Source organism: Loxodonta africana, chromosome 13 (genome assembly GCF_030014295.1).
Source record: "Loxodonta africana isolate mLoxAfr1 chromosome 13, mLoxAfr1.hap2, whole genome shotgun sequence".
NCBI lineage: Eukaryota > Metazoa > Chordata > Mammalia > Proboscidea > Elephantidae > Loxodonta > Loxodonta africana.
This window is the reverse complement of record NC_087354.1, coordinates 50,199,684-50,221,304: the sequence shown is the minus strand read 5'-3', so window position 1 is coordinate 50,221,304 and position 21,621 is coordinate 50,199,684. Positions and strand designations below refer to the sequence as shown.

The following is a 21,621-nucleotide window of genomic DNA, read 5'->3' as shown; positions in this document are numbered from 1 at the left end:
TTAAGAGTGTTTAGACACCTAAATATTAGAAAATTTCTACTATGAGGATTTTTTTTCCTTATAGACTCTAAGCACTGCAGAAAACTTTCAATAAATTTATCTTATTGAAATACTTTGGTATATTTAAATATTTAGTTCCTTATTTCATAAAAATATAAGTAAAAATTATTTTTGTTTCTTAGGAAAAAAATCCATAATATGAAATTATTTGAATAAAGTACAACATTCCAAAATATGTTTATAACTATAAAAGATGACATCTGATGGAAAATGGTATCTCTGTTTCAAGGATGGACTCCTATTATCTCTTTTATTCCAACTGTTATAACATAGTTGCTCTGTATCTATTGGGCAGAAGAAGAAAAGAACATGGCAATAAAACATCAAAAAGTTTTTGGACTTAACTATAGCTTTGTTCTGTCTTGGAAGAAGTACAACCAGAATGTTCCTTAGAAGCAAGGATAGCAAGACTATGTCTCATATACTTTGGACACGTTATCAGGAGGGATCAGTCGTTGGAGAAGGACATCATACTTGGTAAAGTAGAGGGTCAGCAAAAAACAGGAAGACCCTCAGGGATACAGATTGACACAGTGGCTGCAACAACGGGCACAAGGGTAACAACAATTGTGAAGGTGGAGCAGGACTGGGCAGTGTCTCGTTCTGTTGTGCATAGGGTCGCTACGTGTCAAATTGACTTGGCAGCACCTGACAACAACAATATAGCTTTGTTGATTCTATTCCTATTAAATCTTTTTTTTTCTATTCCAAAAGCAATGAAGACATGTTTTAGAAAACCTGAAAAAATACTGACAGAAAAAGAAGAAAATTAAATCATTTATTCTCCAACCACCAAAAATGATAACTAGTAATATCTGGGATATATTTACTTTTTAGCCTTTTCTCCATTTTCAGGGCCTTTAATTTACTATTTTTTTAAATGATATGATTCCTATTTCATACATAATTTTCACTAACATTCTGCAATGAACATTTTCTACAGTATATCCTTCAGAAACATGATATTAAAAGGTGACGTGCTATTTCAGACAGTCTGGACAGCTGGGTACTTAATCATTTACCCTACTGTGAAGATACCTATGTTGTTCTTTATTTTTTTAAATAGAAATCTTTAATTTTTAATAACTATTTCCTTCCTCAACTCAACTCTGCTTATAGTTATTATGATGCCATCTTCTTTGGCTTCGATTTTTGTCTTCCCAAAGTTAGTTAACAAGTAGGCTACAGAACTAGAAATGGGGCTTGTTTCATGGGTTCACAGTTCAAATAAAATTTATATTAACCAGCACATCTAAATTAATTATGCCTTATAATTTTAGACTTTTCTATAAGATTATCTGGAAAAAAAAAAGTAGAAATTAACCTAAGATTGATACTTCCAAAAGCTTTTGATAAGCCTTGTTTCTATAAAAGGATACTAGCAGACCAAGTTATATAATGGGACTTAGCACAGACGCTGTTACTCTCCTGTTAGAGATTAAATTGTGTTCCCCCAAAATATGAGCTGTAAATCCTAACCTATGCCTGTGGTTATATCCTATTTGAGAATGGGTTGTGTTTGTGATATTAATGAGGCAGGATTAGGTTATGTCAATGAGGATTCCAAAACCAAACCAAACCCATTGCTGTTGAGTGGATTCTGACTTATAGTGACACCACAGGACAGAGTAGAACTGCCCCACAGGATTTCCAAGGAGTGGCTGGTGGATTTGAACTGCTGACCTTTTGGTTAGTAGCTGAGCTCTTAACCACTTCGCTACCAGGGCTCCTCAATGAAGATTAAACCAAAACGAAACCTGCTGCCGTCAAGTCGATTCCGACTCATAGTGACCCTATATGACAGAGCAGAACTGCCCACAGTTTCCAAGGAGTGCCCTGTGGATTCAAACTGCTGACCTTTAGGTTAGCAGCTGTAGCACTTAACCACTACGCCAACAAGGCTTCCTTCAATGAGCATTAGGTTATGTTTATTATGTTAATGAGGAAGGATTAGGGTATATCTTGAGTCAATCTCTTTTGAAATATAAAAGAGATTAAACAAGCGAGAGGAGAGATGGGAGAAGAGAGTTGCCAAGCCACATGAAGATCACCCAAGAGCAGAAGCTCAAAGAAACAAAGACCTTCCTCAGAGCTGACAGAGAGGGAAAGCTTTTAACTGCAGCTGACACCCTGAATTCAGACTTCTAGCCTCCTAAGCTGTGAGACAATAAATTTCTGTTTGTTAAGGCCATCCACTTGTGGTATTTCTGCTATAGGAGCACTAGATAACTAAGACAGAATTTGGTACCAGAATGGGGGTGCTGCTCTAACAGATACCTAAAACATAGAAGTGATTTTGGAGTTGGGTAACGGGTAGAGCCTGGAAGAATTTTAAGGTGAAAAGCCTAGACTGCCTTGAAGAGACTACTGGTAGAATTATGTATATCAAAGGCAATTCTGGTGAGGGTCCAGAAGGAAGTGAAAAGAGCTTTATCATCTGAGAGAATACATATGGTGCCAGCAACAGAACGTTGCTAGAGACGTGGGTATTAAATGTGTTTCTGGTAAGGCTTTAAAAGAAAACAATGAACATGTGATTGAAAAGTGGAGGAAGGGTGATGCTTTTTATGCAGCAGCAAGGAGCTTGTCTGAATTATGTTCCAATGTTTGGTGGAAGGTAGAACTCGGAAGTGGTGAACTTGGATATCTGGCTGATGAGATTTCTAAGCAAGATCTTAAAGGGGCCTCATGGTTTCTCCTTGCCGCTTATAGTAAAATATGAAAGGGAAGAGATGGACTTAAAAAGAACTATGCAAAGTGAAAACAGGACTTAGCGGGGTCTGCCAGGACCAAGCGGGTGGGGTCGCCACTCAGAAGGACTATGAGAACTGGGTGACCCAAAGCTGAGGGAGCAGAGATGCTGTCCCAGAGGGCATGGGAAGTGGAGCTGAAGCCCAGACCCAAGGGGCCTCCACTCAGATTGCAAATAGCATGGCCAACACCCAGAGTCGGCAGTCGGGGTGGGGTAGGGGGGTGCATAACCTAGGTGGTCTCAGAGAACTGAGGATTATTTCCAACACTTGAGAGCTAACGTAATTTGTTCCGCTAGGTTTTGGACTTGCCTGGTGCCTGTCATCCCTTCTTTCCCTCCAACTTCTCCCATTTGTAACGGAAATGTCTACCTTGTACTTGTTCCACCATTGTACTTTGGAAACCGATAACTTGTAGCCTAGATTTCACAAATTCACAGATGAAGAAGAATTTTGCCCCAGGATGGAATACACCTAAAGTCTCACTCATATTTGATTTAGATGATTCAGAAGATGAGATTTTGGACTTGGAGTTGACTGAAGACCTTTGGGATGATGTGATGGGAAGAATGTTAACAAGGCGGGATTAGGTTATGTTTATAATTTTAATGAGGCAGCATTAGGGTGTATCTTGACTCAGTCTCTTTTGAGATATAACCAAAACAAAAACCAAACCCACTGCTGTCAAGTCAATTCTGACTCATAACAACCCTATTGGACAGAGTAGAACTGCCCCATAGGGTTTCCAATGCTGTAAATCTTTATGGAAACAGACTGCTATGTCTTTCTCCTATCGGCTAATGGGTTTGAACTGCTGATCCTTTGGTTAGCAGCCTAGTGCTTTAACCACTGTGCCACCAGGGCTCCCTTTTTGAAATATAAAAGAGATTAAACAAGCAAGCAAAAGAAGCAGAAATGAGGGAAGAGAGATGCCAAGTCACATGAAGGTTGCTCAGGAGCAGAAGCTCAAAGAGACAAGGACCTTTCTCTAAGTATACAGAGACAGAAAGCCTTTTCCTAGAGCTGGCACCCTGAATTCAGACTTCTAGCCCCCTAAGCTGTGAGAGAATAAATTTGTTTGTTAAAGCCACCCACCTGTGGTGTTTCTGCTATAGCAGCACGAGATAACTGAGACAGCTCTCTAAACTTCCCACAGAACAAAAAGGGCAAATATCATTTTGAAAATTAAGCAAAGAAAAGAGTGGATGGGAAAGCTTAAGCTGACTAAGGAGGACTGTCTTGGAATCTACCCGCTCTTTCTTCATAAATGAAAATAAAAACAAAGGTAGGGCAGGATCAAATTGCAGATGTCCTGCTGTGAAGGTTTTATTACATTTATAATGTGATCAGGAACATGAAATCCTGCCTTAAAGTGGGAACACAAAGTAGAAACACTTTTTACAATATTTTCTTTAAATTTTGCAACCTGGCGCTCCTTCCATGCCTTGCCATTCATGGTGTACATGCCCGTCAACTTGAGAGAAAGGAGTGTATTTGGTTTGCCTGTTTATTTCAGTGCCTAGCAAAAAATGAGCACTCAAGATATGTCTGTGGATAAATGAATGAATAATACCTTGGTATTATCTGCTTACACCTCATCAATGTTACTTATTCACACAATTTTCCCTCTTGCCTTTGATATCTTCAGTCTAAAACTAGGCTAGGTATGAGAGTTCTATCTAGTGCTTGAGTTTGGATCTATCATAGCCTTCTGCATTTTTATTCATATTCCTTCCATTTATAAGAGTACTAATTACATAAATAAATAAATAAATAGTTACCCAATAATTAATAGCAGAAGTATTAGTTTTGTAAACAGACAGTGTTGGTTTCAAAACCCAGTTCTGGCAGTATAAGCTATGTGCCCACTGATAAATTACTTAAAAATTTAAGTTTCAGTATCTGTCAGATAGGGTTGATAAAAACTACCTCGCAGAGAATGGAGAATAACGTGAGATAGCTTATGCAATGGGTATGGCTTTATGCTTAGCTTATATAAGATAGGAATTGCTTTCCCATTTTTCAGAAATTTCTTGACATTCACAGGCAGTTCTACTCTGTCCTATAGGGTCACTAGGAATCAGAATTGACTTGATGGCAAGTGAGTTTGGTTTTTTGGTTTAAGAGCCAGAGAGGGAAAACTGTAAGCTCCATACTCAGGATTTATTTTTCTTTGAAATTTCAGGCTGAGGCTTCAGAAATTCTGGATGAAGGGAAGGAGAAAGCTGTTAGTTCCCTAGTCTATCCTCCCATAGGAAGAGTGATTATATCATCAAGGAGGAAAACCGATGAGTACAAATGACTCCTGTTTCTTTGATTCTTTAACTCATTAGTGATCAAAGCAGAAAGATCAAACAGTAAATAGAAAGAAAAAAATTCTTTTTTAACAAATGGAGGCAAAGTACAAAAAGAAAAAACATAATTTATTACCATAATAAGCACAGTATATATTTATTTACTATCCTTAATTTCAATTTTCAAAAATATTGTCATGTAACATAACAACATTACTTTAATATTTAAAGAATAAAATATTCCCAGTAAAGAGTTAAATGTTCCTGGCAGAGAATCTTTGACTCTATCTGACCCCTATGTAAAATGACTTATATACAAAATACACTCTATATTTTCTTGGTGAGGTTTTCTACAAATAAAAGCTTTTCAACAGCATAAATTCTTTATCATAGAAGACTGATTTTTTTACTAAACTTTTCTAATGGTTTAGACACTTCAAGTTTTGACATAGACAAAACTGAGAATTAATCTAAGACTTCAAAATTAAATAAAAGGCTTTAAAATTAATAGCACTTTTTAAAAAATGGAGACAAATGCATTTGGATGTACATATTTAAATTATAAAAGCCATACTAGCTTTTGGGCTTTATTAATAAACTAAATTGCAGTTATTTTAAGTATGTCCTGTGGAGATGTAAAGTCACTGCATCAATTTCCTCTTCCCTAAATAACTTAAGTGCAATTAAACTGAAAATAAGGGACTGTTGCAAGAAAACACAAGAGAAGTACTGAGTTATAGCGTAAAATACAGCTCCAATAACCACGACTTAAGTATTATCCCAATAAAAAGAGGGAAACTTATAAAAGTCTTATATTCCTAGAGTGTAAAGGTGATGAAAGTATATATAATTTAAAAGTTATTAAAATTTTAATATTATTACATTAATTTCCCTATGGAATACTAGTATTAGCCTTCTAATAGTATTACACAGAACTAGAAACAGGATTGAAGTATTAATCAAGAAACAGTGTTTTAAATTTAATTTGTGATTTCACCCATACTCATCTGACTAGAGAAAAATAAACATTTTCTATTTTTCATCTTAATTTCCCTTCTGCTAAATTTCTAAGTAAGCATAAAATTACAAAGTTTCTTCAATACTTATGAGATGTAAGGACTAGAAGTATATTTCCTTTCCATTAAAACCTTCCTTAATACCCTAAATCTACCCCACCAAGGCACGTAAGTGCTGATTCAAAGATGGTAATAACCACAAATACAAAGAAAACATTGTATCTCAAAACAATTCTAATGAACATTCACAAAAGATACGATTACACACATGCACTATGAGGTTGTAAGTTATTAGGTATGGAATAGCTAAAATGTACTTACTGAGAAATGGTGTTGGTGTCTAGGTCAACACAACTAACATCTGGGGGAGGATCGTAGAGATCAAAGTATCTTGAATCAATCCCTACTATGAATGGACATGGTGCACTCAAGACATCTGCTAAAGCCAGTGGGCAGAGAGGAACATATGGGCATGGCCAGTGAAACGGGAAAATCATCTTGGATAAACAAGAGATAGGAGAATATTCAGGTTTTTGATACTGAAGTATAAGTTGTAAGCACATAAAAAAATTATCTTTTAAATACTTATAGCTAATGCCTAATGCTTGATAACAAATTAAATAGTTATAACTAGAGTTAATGGTCAGGAAATTAAAACTGTTTCCATAATATAAAAATTCATTACTCTATGAATTTTAGATAAGCATTAAAATAACATTAAATTATATGAATAAATTAGGATGAAAACTAAATTGCCTGGCAGGAAGAAACCACGATACTCACAGACACTAGTGCTTCTGTCACACTAGTAAGCACGGAAGGCCGCAAGGAATGAATGAGGATTTTATGTTCTGTTACTGCAAACACCAGTAATGTCACGGCATTTTCAGGGCCTAAATTCTGAAGTAGTGTTGAAAACTTGCCACCACTGTCAACCCAAACAAATATATTTATTGAATAAGTGATTAAAAAAATTAAGATCCAAATACCTTATGGTCTCAAATAATAAGAAAAGTACATTATTAGGGTATTATTTGTATTATATATTCAACTTTAAACATGACTGCTGCTCTTACGTAAGGAAAACACTGCATGGCAAACATCCTTGAAAACAATGTAATTTTAAGAGGTTTCAAAATCATTCGATTCTTTTGCATTGTATTCAACATGGAAAATGAGAAGTCATCTGCTTCATTTTATATAAAATGATCTGCAATGCAGATAACGTTCAAAATAAAGAATTCAATTCATGAAAGGCATGCTTTGGTTGAATGGTGAAGACAAATCCTTTAATAGAAATTTTTAGAACATGGCTCATCTCGCCCTGTAATTATCAGAAGAGCTACATGACTTGCAGGCTCACTTCCTTTAATGTAAATACACATATTAAAATTTGGGTTATGAATATATATATTACATTACTATTGTAATGACAATAGTAATAGGAAATCAGGAGCTACAAATGATACAAAGCAAAACAATAAACTTAGATCTTGTATATGGTAACAAAATACTGCCTTGAAAAAGTACATAATTCAGTAATCCAACCAGTATCTTGTCTACATAATGCTAAACAACTGATTTTAGTGAATTAAATTTTTTTTAATAAAGCAAAACTAATAACAAAATCTCTTGGAGAAATGAAAACATATGTCCACACAAAACTTATGTATCTACACAGCAGCATTAGTCACAGCAATCCCAAACTACAAACAACCTAAATGCTCATCAACTGATGAATGGATAAATAAAATATAGTATATAATCCCTGTGGGGAACATGCTCCGTAGAACAATCAACTATATGAGACCAGATGGGCAATACCTGCCCAAAAGCAAAGATGAGAAGGCAGGAAGGGGCAGAAAACCTGGACTAACGGACACAGGGAACCCAGGGTGTAAAGGGAAAGCAGAAGAGTGCTGACACATTGCAGGGATTGCAGCCTTGTCATAGAATAAATTGTGTATAAATTATTGAACGGGAAACTAATATTTGCCCTGAAACTTTCATCTAAAGCACAATAAAATGTTTAAAAAAGGAATAAAGTAGTGGTACATGCTACTACATGGATGAACCTTGGAAACTTTATGCCAACTGAAAGAAGCCAGACACAAAAGGCCACGTATTGTATGATTCCATTTGTAAGAAATGTCCAGAATAGGCAAATCTCTAGAGACAAAGGAAACTCTCGTGGCATAGTGGTTAAGTACTATGGCTGCCAACCAAAAAATCAGCAGTTCAAATCCACCAGGCGCTCCCTGGAAACTCTATGGGGCAGTTCTACTTCTGTTCTGTAGGGTCGCTATGAGTCGGAATTGACTCCATGGCGGTGGATTTGGTTTTTCGGTTTAAAGTAGATCAGTGGTTGCCTAGGGCTGGGGAGGATGAAGGAATTGGAAAGTGACTGCTAAAGCGTAAGTTTCTTTCTGGGGTGATGAAAATGTTCTAAAATTGACTGTGGTGACAGCTGCACAACTCTGAATACACTTTACCACCACTGACCTGTACACCTTAAATGGGCATATCACAACAAAGCTGTTACAAAAAAAAAAAAAAAGCCTTGGATAATTTAGATCATTTACATGTGGTCTCAGTCAGTATTTCTAGTTTATTTTGGGACCAAACAAAGGTTAAGAGAACACTGGTCACTCTGCGCCAAGGCCTCCTGATGAAATAATTTGCAATTCTTACAAAACTAATGTCAAAGATGGCAGCTGGTCTCCCTTAGGTATGTGCTACATAATAACTAATTACACTGTAACTATTTCTCTGCTAGAAAAATTACACAGCTAATTGGATTTCAATAAAGGATACCACAGAAAAAAACATGCTTCATAATTCCTCTAAATTTTTAAGCTGATGACATACATTGTTCCAAGTCTTTGGTTTATTAATCATAATTACCCTCTTATTTTGGGTCACTTTTTAAAATGAATTGCATTTTAATTTTCTCTGAGGGATAATTAAAGCTAAAAAAAATTATTTTCAAAATCCACATATATATACATTTATGTAATAGTATTGATGGTAATAAATGGGTATTTAAAATCCCAAACACTACTGTAAAATTCCTTGTTTCTTCAAATCTGTGACCTAAATACCAAGTAAAGGGAATTTAGATAATAAAAAAAGTTAAATGAGAAGTACTTCTATCAACACTTGAAATTTTATCTAGCAAACAGAGAAAATATTTGAATGTCACTTTGGCCTCACACTAGATTTAAAGAAATTTAAACAGAAAGGAAGTTTTACTTGCCTTAGTGGGAGAGGTGAAGAAACAGGTTGACTGAGAATCAGATTATCATGTGGTGATAACTGTAAGATTTAAAACAAAGATTTGAAAACTCAGGATGAACACCACTTTCTGGTAAAAACGTACAGGCTAATAAAGGTGCCCAGGAAGCTGCACTGTATCCACTGACTAGTGTAGGAACTGCTGCTATCACTGACTAAGATCCTAAAGAACACATCCTGATGGCTGGTACCTTCCAATCACTAGTTTTTCCTACTCTGAATTCTATTTATTTTCTTTTGTTCCTCAGCATTTCCCCCAAATGTCATTGAAGCAAACCTGCATTAAAAGATTACATTAATCATTTAATGCTATAAAGCCAGGGTTAGCAAGCCTACGGCCCACGGGTCAAATTTGCAGCCCTCCTGTTTGTGTTTTGCTGGAATACAGCCATGCCTGTCATTTGTGTACTGCTTCTGGCTGCTTTTGTGCTGTAACAGCAGAGCAGAGGAGCTGGGATAGAGATCGGATGGCCTGCAAAGCCTAAAATATTTACTATCTGATCCCTAACAAAAAAGGTTTGCCAACCCTGCCTGTAAAACAAATCCTTTGTATGCTTTCAAACTGAGTGTGCTATCTCTATTCTGGTACTAAGCACTTACAAGAAGAAAATGATGATATGTGGATATGTACACTCATTATAAAGATCATCAAGCTGATATTTTTCCAGATATTTTATCTGAATTAATACAAAAACACAATTATTTTTATATTTTCAAATTTATACATATTTCCACAAATCTGTAAATACCTATTTCCAGGATGATTTTTAATGCTGAATGATACCTTGTTGGGGCTGTGATGAATACAATAAGACCACATAATGATAATACATGAAAGTATTTCTTTATATAAATCCATTCAAAAATGATGATTAAAAAATCAGACAACTTAAGTATCAAGAACACAAACAAAAAGGAAATGAAAATGAAGGATACATTCAATTGGGGAAAGAGATGGGGAAAATTATGTTCATTTTAAAGTTCCCTCGTCACATAAAATATACGGGCATTCCTTTCTTCCTACAATATATGTAAAAGCACAACTTTTCCTTATATCTCTTTAATACATTTATCTTACTGAATGATTACCAAAAGCACAAACTTTCAAACACCTAGAGCAAATTTAGGGAAAGAAATCCCTTTCAATTTAACTCTTTCTCTAAAGCAGAAATGTTAGCTGTCTGGGAGGGGGTTTATAACACATTAAGAGCCCAAACTCCACATGAAATAGCATCTGGTTCTCTTTAGATCTCATTTTTTTTCTCACTTAAAATTATTATTCTTATGCTACACTTTGACAGAGTCAATAATCATTCAATGGCCTTACCTGAACTAAAATCCGTGGTCTTTGAGGAGATGGAAAAGGAACTTTGTGCATAAAATGAGAAATATGCCTTAAAAACAAACAAACAAAAACCCAGTTTATTTATTCCAAAGTGACTACCACATGCTGTAAAGGCCAACATGTCATCACCAGCCCAAGCTGAGTCAAAGCCTTTGTGTACCTGTAATTAATTTTGAAATCTCAGTACTGTGAAAACAAGGGAACAAACAGCAACCCAAAACCATCTGTCCCATTAAAAATGTTTGTGCCTCAATCCAGTAACTTTCACATTAATAGATGCTCACATATAACAATTGTAATCATCACTGTCTTAAACACCATTTTAATGTTTATCTCTCCCTATGAAGATGATATGGACATTATTAAATAAGCTAATTTCCATATTTATAATATGCTTTTTAGTCAATTGCTTATCTTTGGAAGTGAAACAACCATTTACAGTGCTCCAGAAAAATGAGTTAATTCTAAAAGATAAACAATATACTTCTATCAACAATAGGTAAACAAATTCTATTACTGATTTTATAAGTTTTTTTCCAGAAGAATATAGACAAAAAGTTAGATTGATGGGCTTTGTTTTGAACACTATGGAACAGAACAAAGGCAACTATAGAGAAAAAAAATTTTTTTTCTGAATAAGCTATTTTATTTCTGTTTTATTATTCTTTTTTAAGCATTGTTTCAAAATCATCTTGGTTTCAGAACCGAGTTAATTTCAATGGGCTATAGAACACTAGAAGAGAAATTTACTAATTTTACAAACATGTATTGACTGCTTACCATATATAAGACACTATGGCAGACATGAAGGGAAATGTAAAAGAGGCATAAAGCTACCAGTCTCTACCATCAGGGTACTCTCAGTCTAGAATAAAGATGAGGGGAACGAGTCCTACAGGACACAAGTCTGCCTAAGTTATCTGAAGAATTGGTAGTTGGAATAGGGAAAATCAAAGTGTGATCTACAGATCCCTAAAGACTTCCAAGAACCATTTGGGGAGGGTATGTGAGGTCAAAACTATTTTAGTAATAATATTAAGGTGTTGTTTGCCTTAACAGAGGCGCTAATGATGCAAAAGCATTGTGGGTAAAACATAGGCACTGATGATGCAAAAGCACTGTGGGTAAAACTGTGAGCACCTTACCATGAATCAGTGCAGAGGCACCAAACTGTACTAGCAGACATTATTAATATTCTTTATTAACACACTGGTAGTAAAAGAATGTCAGTTTCATTAAGCAGTAAATAGTAACAATTTTATTAAATCTTGACCCTGCAGGTATACTTTTAAAAAATACTCTGTGGACTGAAAGGGAAGTATGCATAAAGCATTTCTTCTGAATACAGAAGTACCACTGTTGTCTTGAGGAAAAGCACTTGTTTGTTTAGTCGCAAGTGAGTTAACTGTTTTCCTCTTTTTAAGAGTGTCATTTTTACTGACAAACTAAGGTTACCCAGTCAGGTATTTGGCAGATATTTTCTAAAAGAAAATGAAGTGACCCTATTGCCTCAAGGAAAATAACTGACAGTATTTGTTGCCAATAATTAAATTCATAATTTGTAAAACTTAAAAAACTTATACAATTCAAAAATTAGAATTTTGCCACCATGAGCCTGATAGTTTCCTAATACTCAAAACTTGCCTAGTGAGATAGGTGGTGATAATAAGAAACATAATTTTTTACATTGATAATGAAATATGTTTACATTAGGAAGATCTGCTTAACTCAGTGAGTCGATATTTTCCAAATGACCAATGCGCAATGCTATAAAATCACGCGTAAGTAAAAGTTCCACTAAAAGAACAAGACAGACCTGTGGCTTTTAATGTTAACAAGGAAAGAAAGTTCACTGCTAAAGGTTCAGGTTCCACATTGCAAATAACCTGTAAAAACTACCACTTGTCAAATTTTGGTGCAGTCTCAAAAAAGAATATCCACAATTTTCTGAAAAGATTACTCAAATGCTCCTCATTTTTCCACTTGTTTATCTGTGTGAAGCCAGATTTTCTTCATATAGTTTAGCCAAAACAACGTGTCGCAACAGATTCAATGCAGAGGCATATATGAGAACCCAACTGTGCAACTAAGCCAGACTTTAAAGAGATTTGCAAAAATGTCAAATAACGCCACTCTTCTCACTAAATATTTTTTGTTTTGGCAAGTAGCTATTTTTCAAAAAAGATATTCATGTTAACATATAATTTTTTTTTTAAATCAATGAATAAATATTTGAAAAGTTTCTCAGTTTTAATTTCTATTATAATAAATATTGATACAAACACATAAACGAAAGCTTTTGGGGGGTCCTCAGGCCAAAAAAATTGAGGACTGTTGGGATTAAGAATAGAAAAAGATATGGCAAAATTAAGAGTAATATTGCGCACTGAATGCTTTTATAACAATCCTATCACCGCCCAACTGTCATCAGAATCAGAGAATTCTGCCTGAGGACACGAAAGAGCTCAAGTGATAGATGGTATAAACAATAGTCAAACAATTGACATGTTTAGATCTCACTGACATCAGATTTTATGGCATGAAATATCAATTAATTTTAGTGATCTTAAATTAAATCACTAAAGTTAATAAAGCAAAAAACAAAGTATTCATTTAATCATCTAAATTCATGACATTAAAATAGTATGAATATTTTTTAAAGTTTCGTAATAAACCCGTTATATATAAGAATTACAAATTAGTATAAAAATTACAATATCTCTCCAGATTAGGTTCTTTAAGCCTGGCAAGATGATGGAAAGAAAAATGAAACATTTATTTTATTTCGTTAGGTATAAAGTTATTTATCAAGTTCTTTTTTCAAAATAATTATTGAGAAATTCAGTCTCCACATAAAATTTACTCAATTAAGTAACAATATACCACATAATGAAAAGATCTGCTAAATTTTGAACCAAGATGATGTCTAACTTACTTCTCAATTGGAAGGACATGAGGTCCAGAGATGGAATAACGATATAGAAAAGTCAGAAACTTCTTGAATGCATCAAAAAAGGGCCAGTGAGAAAGAAGACAAATGCATTTACTAGTGTGAATTGTTTTGGAACTATCAGGCTTTCCATCTGCCGGCAATGTTAATCCCAAAAGAAATCTCTGTTTTTCCGTGAGATTCTCCTCAGAGTATGGTTCATAAAACTGAATAGCAGCACCATAGACCTGCAAAACAGGAAATATATGTAACAAAAAAAATTTTTTTTTATACATCAAATTACATCATCAGTTATACATTTAATGGATGCTTGCTATGAGCGAGGCTAAGTGCCGGTATTAGGAACGCAGTGGTGAACAGACATCACTCTTGCTTTCTTGAAGTATAAAAGTACTATACAGCACTATTCTCAGGTCCTCTTATTGGGGGAGGAAAAACTGCTTAATTAAACTGCATTGCTTTATGGAGAATGAAAGCAATTGTTTCAACATTCTCTATAAGAAAATGACTGAAAATAATTGTTTGGTAGAAAGTGGGACAGAATTTCAGATAAGGAAATATAAATTCCAATCTTGGGCAGCTCACTAAATTTCTCTGGACCTCAGTTTCTCTATCTGTAAGTTGAGCCTGTTGGACTACATGATTCCCAAGGTCCCTGCCAGCTATAACAGTAAAAGATTGCAAACAGCATTATATATTTAATGATGTCTTTTGTACTACTTCGAAAGTTTCTTTAATCACATAAAACAAACCAATCTTTCACCATATTCACAAAAAAAGGACCAAGTGGATGGGATAAAATGAAAATTCTCTTTTCCTATGTCTCTGGATATATTATTTTAACCAACTGTAAGAGGCATGGATTTAACTTAACCAGCTATTTTTCCTACTGTTCCTTGCATTATATAAAACTTAAGGCTTGAAAATGTACACAAAATTTGTAAATGCCATTTGTTAAAACACATAGTACCTTTTCAGCTGATGCTCCAGTTAACACAAAGGTAGAAAACACAGGGAGAGGGTATTTGCTGTTTGGTGGCCAACATTCAATAGTTGCACCCATTGGTAAACAAAAGAGGGGAACAGATTCTGGTAGTGAGAATGATTCATAATCCTCTTGGGGATATCTACAAATTAAACCTGTAAAAACAGTAATAAATATTAGGTCATCACTTCCTAAATTCAGCTGTTCATAATTTGAATTATGAAAATGTTTCTCATTTCCCACATTTGGAAGGCCAAAACATGCATATGTTCATCAAATAACTTTGAATGCTTCACAGGATTCATATAGATTTAAATTTTCAACACTGTAACTTTTAATATTAACAAACTGCTTAATACTTACCAAGCTTCATCCACAAAGGCTAGATAAGGCAAACAAAAAAAGATAACCCTATAGAAACATACAGACCTAAAAATTCAGTTTGTGGTCACATTAATTCAAGGCATACGAATATACCATTTTTGAATTTTTCAGCTCTCAATAACCTTTCCTCGGGGGATTTTACACATGAAAATGGGTATTGCCAATGAGTATATATATATCATCTACCACAAATACAAGAAAGTTACTTGTAAAAATAGAAAAGCCACATATTTACAATGTTTCCAGAATAGTATCAACTCAAGCTCAGCTTCTAAATAGCCCCAGATTATATGAAGATAGGAGTTTCAAGTGATCTATGATTTCACGTTAGGTAAACTAGAGTGGGAATCAACTCGGCAGCAACTGGCTTTTAGACTAGGCTGGAAAATGGCATCTTCTAATAAATACATCCTAAGTACAGAGACTTGTACTGGATTTTGTGAAACTAGAAACAAAAAACAGCTTCCCTGACCTTGAATTTCTTCAAGTGGATGCTGTCACTAGACATGACCATAAAAACAAAAGGATAAACTGGGAATAAGACTGGCTGCTTCTGCCACTAATAACTGTATGACTCTGGACAAATCACATATCCATAGGATTCTGGTTTCTCATCTATAAAGTGAGAAAGATGAATAAGGCCCAAGGCAGCTCTAAAATTCTCTAATTATAAGCCAGCTTGCCAGCCAGTAGGTCCCACAAAAATCTACAGTTAACTCTCTCAGGTAGTGAGGTAATAGTGAAGCCATTAAGTATAGGAATAGTGATGAATTGTGGGTCCTAAAAAATAAAAAGTTGAAGAAAAATTAGGAGTCTAGGACACTAATTTTAAAAATATGTGTTTGTTTATGTTAATAGGGGAGAAGCAACTCGGAAAAGTCGGGTGAGAATGGCTGTACAACATGAAGAATGTAATCAGTGTCACTGAACTGTACACGTAGACACTGCTGAATTGGCATGTTCTGCTGTGTATATTCTTAACAACAACAACAAAAATAAACTGTATTAAAAATATATGTATTTTTAGAAAGCTGAATCTGCATCTCCTCTCTTGTAAATAAGATCAGTATGTTTGATATCTGAAGCCTCAAGAAATTGAAGATTTCAACTATGTGTTATAAAATCACAAATTACTTTATAATATTTCACACTATTATAAAACATAATTACATATAAACTACAGATTTGACTAGAATTAATATAGATATTAAAGAACCATTAATTAAAAGGAGGGTAAATATTTTTCCCATACTATCTTCTGATTGAAAAACTTAAAAAAGAATTGGCATCCATTTACGAGTTACAGCAGCCCCCGGGTTACAAATGAGATCTGTTCTTAAGTCTGTCATTAAGTTGAATCTGTACGTTAAGTCAGAACAGGACATACGGTTCTTGTTTACCAGCAGTTAGTCAAATGTTTGTCTTAGTAAATAGTGTACATCCTACCTTGCTATGCATATAAAACACGAAACACTCCCAAACATGCAATGTTTTCATGAGCATCACCAAGTAGTATGTACATTAGTTATTAAGAAGCACTGAATATAACTCAAATTTTTAATATGGCAGTCTGTTCTTATGTACCAGTTGTCCATAAGTCGGATTTCTTAACCTGGAGACTGCCTGTTTCATTTAAACCTAATGCTTAAGCCCTGCTTTTAAAATTACTCTTCCAAAAACCATCCAATAAACGTGCATATGAAGACAAAACTAAGAATCAAGAGACACGGAAGGGTTCTTGTAACAGTTCTGACACTAGCATCATAAAACAGGCTCCCCCTCCCCTTTTATCTTACTGGGTCACACAATACATTTCTAAAGTGCTTCATGAAAAATAACATACTTACCAGCTTTGTAAGATATAGTGTTAGTCTTTGCCACGGATTTTTTATAACATAAGTACACTGCTGATCCCCACTGAATTAAAAAAAAAAAAAAGAAAATATCATTTAATTTTAAAAGGCAGTAACTTGATGTCACGGATTGAATTGTGTCCCCCAAGAATATGTGTACCAATTTGGCTAGGTCATGATTCCCAGTATTGTGTTACTGTCTACCATTCTGTCATCTGATGTAATTTCCCTATGTGTTGTAAATGCTATCACTATGACATTAATGATATGGATTAGCAGCAGTTATATTGATGAGATCTATAAGGTTAGATGGTGTTTTAAGCCAATCTCTTTTGAGATATAAAAGAGAGAAGCCAGCAGAGAAACAGAGGAACCTGATACCACCAAGAAAGCAGCACCAAGAGCAGAGCGCGTCTTTTGGACCCGGGGTCCCTGTGCCTGAGAAGCATCTCGACCAGGGAGGATTGATGACAAGGACCTTCCTCCAGAGCCAACAGAGAGAGAATGCCTTTCTCTGGAGCTGATGCCCTGAATTTGGACTTGTGGCCTACCAGATTATGAGAGAATAAATTTCTCTTTGTTAAAGGCATCCACTTGTGGTATTTCTGTTACAGCAGCACTGAATGACTAAGACACTTGATAAAATTTCTTTGATCTCCCCAGTATATATTATCTAAAATGTAGCAACAGATTTCTTTCTGTTAGCTATTTTCAGTTGATTATTTTGTCAGCATTTTACTGAAGTTATTGCTTACTTTTCTTTTAGAAGTTAAATTTAACATTCCCTTTCCCCTGCAACAGCAGTAACATGAGGAAAGCTTGACCCTTTAAAACAAAATTAAGCAACAACAATTTAGGTTTTATTCTGAGTTCAATCTTTGGGTAGAAATGACAAACTACATGGTTATTTTTATACAGAAATACTATTTATGTGCATGTTTTCTTTCTGACTCCACACCCCTTCTAGATACTGCCAAATTTTTCTGCAGCCCTTTATGCCAAAATTCCTCAAAAGAGTTGTTGAAATCTGATGTATCCAGTTCCTTATTTCCCATTCTCTTCTGAATCCACTCTAAACCAGGCTTTAATCCCCACAGCTCCTTAAAAGAACTGAACAACTTCCAGGATGCCAAATCTAGTAGTCAATTCTTAGTGTTCATCTCATTCAGCCTCTCAGTGGGTTTTAATACCATTGGTTACTACCTTCAGGGAACATTTTCTTTACTTGCTTTTGAGGCATCATACTCTCCCGGTCCCTCACGGCCCTATCCAGCCACTCCTTCTCAGTTTGCTTTGTAGGATCCTCCCCTTCTTCCTAATCATTAAATGTGCTCTCTACCTTCTCTAAATGATCTCATACATTTAGTCCATGGTTTTAAATAACAGCTACTCACGTAGAAGTCTCAAATTTCTAGTCCCAGCGCCAACTATACCCTCGCCCTACCAACTCCAGACTCATATCCAAGTGCCTACTGGACACCCGCACTTCTGTGTCTGAGAGCACCTCATATTTAACACGACTATAACAGAAATCTTGTCCCTCTCAAACTTGCTCTTCTCCCAGTGCTTCCCACCTCAGAAAATGGCCCCACTATTTACCAGTCTGAAGACCCTGGAACCACTTGTGTCTTTTCTCTTTCTCTCATACACCATATCCAATCCATCTGCACATTCTGTCAACTCTACCTTCAAAATCAGCCTTGAATCTGATCACTCTGCACCACCTTCATCACCACTGCTCTTGACCAAGGAGTCACCTTTTTAATTTTTACCACTGCTGTAGTCTCCGAAGCAGTTTCTTGGCTTCTTGGTCTTCAACACTGTATAGCCAGAGGGAGCCTTTTAGATGTAAGGCAGATCATGTTGCTTCTTGCTTAAAACTCTCAAATGGCTTCCTATTAGATTAAGAATAAAATCCAGACTCCTTACTCTGGACCACAGAGCCCTATGTGATCAGATTTCTACAACCTGTGATCATGCCTCCTACCACTCCAACCACATCTTCTTATCACTCCTTCACTCTGCTCCAACATCACTGGCCTCCCTGCCTTTTCTCAAACCTACCAAGCACAGGTCTATGAGAGGGCCTTTAAACTTCCCATGCTCTTCACCTCATTTTATTCAGGTCTTGGCTCTAATGTCCCTTCCTCAGAGAGGCCTTACTAGTCATCCTAACCAAAACAGCATCTCCTGTCACTTTCTATCCCCTTTATTCTTCAGATAGCTTGTCACTCTCTGTCATTATACGCTATATTTGCTTGTTTTCCCACTTGAATGTAAGCTCAATGAGGGCAAGGACTTTGTCTTCTTTGCCACTGCACTTCCAGTGCCTTGTATATAGTGGTAGTTCAATAAGTATTGCTGAGTAAATAAATACATAAATATTTAAAAAGCTTTTAAAACAATAAGCTTTATGAATTAGACAATATGAATTAGACAATCTTCACATAATCCATGCAAATGAAGGAGGGCAACATAATTGATAACTAAAAATAGTATATAATCAAAACATTTATTATCACAATTTAATGTTATTTATATTCTACCACTCTACTGCTACTACCATGGATTGTAGTAATCTCCCTAGTGATCTCCTTCCTTCCACCTTTGCTGTCCACTTCAGTCTATTATCAGGTAAAAGCAGGATCGTTTTAAAGCAAACATTAAGTCATGTCACTGCTCCATTTGAAAAGCTCAGTTCTACTCAGAATAAAAGCCAAAGCCCTTAAAATCACCTAAGGGTTCTACCTAATCTGCCCCCACTTCAATTTCTTTATTTTCCCCTCCTGAAGACCTAACACCCTCCTTATTGTTCCCAAAACCTGTCAGGAATGCTCCTTCCTCAAGGCCTCTTGCACAAACTGTTCTATTTAGAACATTCTTCCCCCATGATAGGTGAATGGTCAATTCCTTTACTGTCTTCTCAGTAAGGCCTACCCTGACCACCCAATTTAAAATTACAACCCATTTGCCAGAACTCCCAGTTCCTCTTTATCCTAACCTATGTCTTCTTCTTCTTCTTTTTTTTTTTTTTTAGCACAGCATGTATCACTTTCTAACATACTTCATAATTTATTTATTTAATATTCGTTACTTGGTGTCTATTTCTCCCACTCTCATAGAATATAAGCTATATATTCTATGCTATCACTAGCACCTAGAACAGTACTTGGCATGCTGTAGGTGCTCAATAAAGTATTTCCTTAATGAATAAATCTCAGGACAGAGGGTTCAAGGTGCTGACACAGGAGTATGCTTGGCATGTCCAAAGAGTCAAAAGGAGGCAATGTGAGTGTAAAAGAGTAAGTAAAGGAGATAAGAGAGCCAGATCATGTAGGGCCTTGTATGACATTTTAAAGACTCTGGCTTTTATTCAGAGAGAAACTGAAAGTCAATGGAAGATTTTGAGCAGAAGAGTGGCATTATCTGACTTAAAAGTCACCCTGACAGCTGTGCTGAGAAGTGAGGGGAAGAGACAAGTGTGGAAGTGACGAGACCAGTTAAGAGGCTACTAAAGTAAAAAAAATGATCATGGCTTGGGCCAGGGTGGTAGCAGTAGGGATGCTGAAAAGAGGTCAGATTCTGCTTGTATTCTGAAAATAGAGACAAGAGGATTTCCTATTTGATTAGATACAAAGTCTAAGAGAGTCAAAGGTGATTCCACAGTTTTAGGGTTGGGTAACTGGAAGAATGAAGTTCAACTGACATGAGGAAGAACGGGGATAGAGGAGGTTTTGGAGCAAAGATGAGGATTTCAGTTTTAGACATATTAAGTTTGAAAAATCTATTGAAAATTCAAGTTAAGAATCAAATACAGCTAAGGTGAGAGGTCAGAAATGGATATGTAAACTTAGAGTCCTTGACGTGTGGGTAGTGACAGAGAGAGTCACACAGCACATTTCTTTATCTCCTTCGAGTTCCAGCTCCAACGTCACTTTATCAGAGAGGTCTTTTTTCACTACCTTATACGCAATAACAAGTCCCCCTCCACCCTGCCCAGCCCTCCCTACCACCCAGTCTTGTACTTTTTTTTCCCTCCATAGCATTTAGTATTACCATGTGGCACATTATATATTTATGTATTTATCATCTGCCTCCTACTACTAGAATTTAAATTCCGTGATGGTTAGGACTTTGCTTTGCTCACTGCTGAATCTGTATCACCGAAAATTGTATCTGGTATATGGAAAATGCTTAATAACATTTGTTAAATGAATTAATGTGAGAGGATGTGTTCATACATACATGCACACACGTATTAACAAGTACGTAAGAATAGGTACATGGCACTGAGAACAAATATATATAGAAAATAAGCTATCATTGCACCACCACGGCTCCTTAAAACTTTAAGAAATTCTTCTTAGATATTAAGAGACTATTAAATAACAAACATCTGTGTACTTACCACCTAGATTTAACAAATGTTAACAATTTACCATATTTATTTCAGATCTTTTATCTCACAAAGAAATAAAAAAAAGACAGGTTTAGCTAAAGCCCCAGCTTCCATCCCTTTCCCTTCTCCTTAGTTAACCACTAGCTGAAAGTCAGTGCATTTTATTACCATGCATTTTAAAAATTTCTAGTACATGAATATACATATCCATATATAATTGTTTTGTGTGCTTTTTAATTTTACACAGTGATACACTAATATATGTCCTTTTGTGATTTGCTTTTTACTCAT

At 35.5% G+C, this 21,621-nt stretch overlaps 1 protein-coding gene across 6 annotated transcripts in view; it reads right to left on the bottom strand.

The window, feature by feature from the left end:
• DENND4A (DENN domain containing 4A) overlaps positions 1 to 21,621 on the bottom strand; it is a 127,742-nt gene that overhangs the window by 58,117 nt on the left and 48,004 nt on the right. For all 6 annotated transcript variants that reach the window (XR_010317418.1, XM_064267383.1, XM_064267382.1 and 3 more), the window contains 7 exons: positions 16,926 to 16,995; positions 14,680 to 14,849; positions 13,695 to 13,936; positions 10,742 to 10,808; positions 9,377 to 9,435; positions 6,904 to 7,048; positions 6,442 to 6,617 (listed from right to left, as the gene is read on the bottom strand). Coding sequence is in view for 5 of the 6 variants with exons in the window: in XM_064267383.1 (XP_064123453.1) it covers positions 6,442 to 6,617; positions 6,904 to 7,048; positions 9,377 to 9,435; positions 10,742 to 10,808; positions 13,695 to 13,936; positions 14,680 to 14,849; positions 16,926 to 16,995 (929 nt within the window). In the remaining variant the exon portion in view is untranslated. The remainder of the gene's footprint in view (positions 1 to 6,441; positions 6,618 to 6,903; positions 7,049 to 9,376; positions 9,436 to 10,741; positions 10,809 to 13,694; positions 13,937 to 14,679; positions 14,850 to 16,925; positions 16,996 to 21,621) is intronic.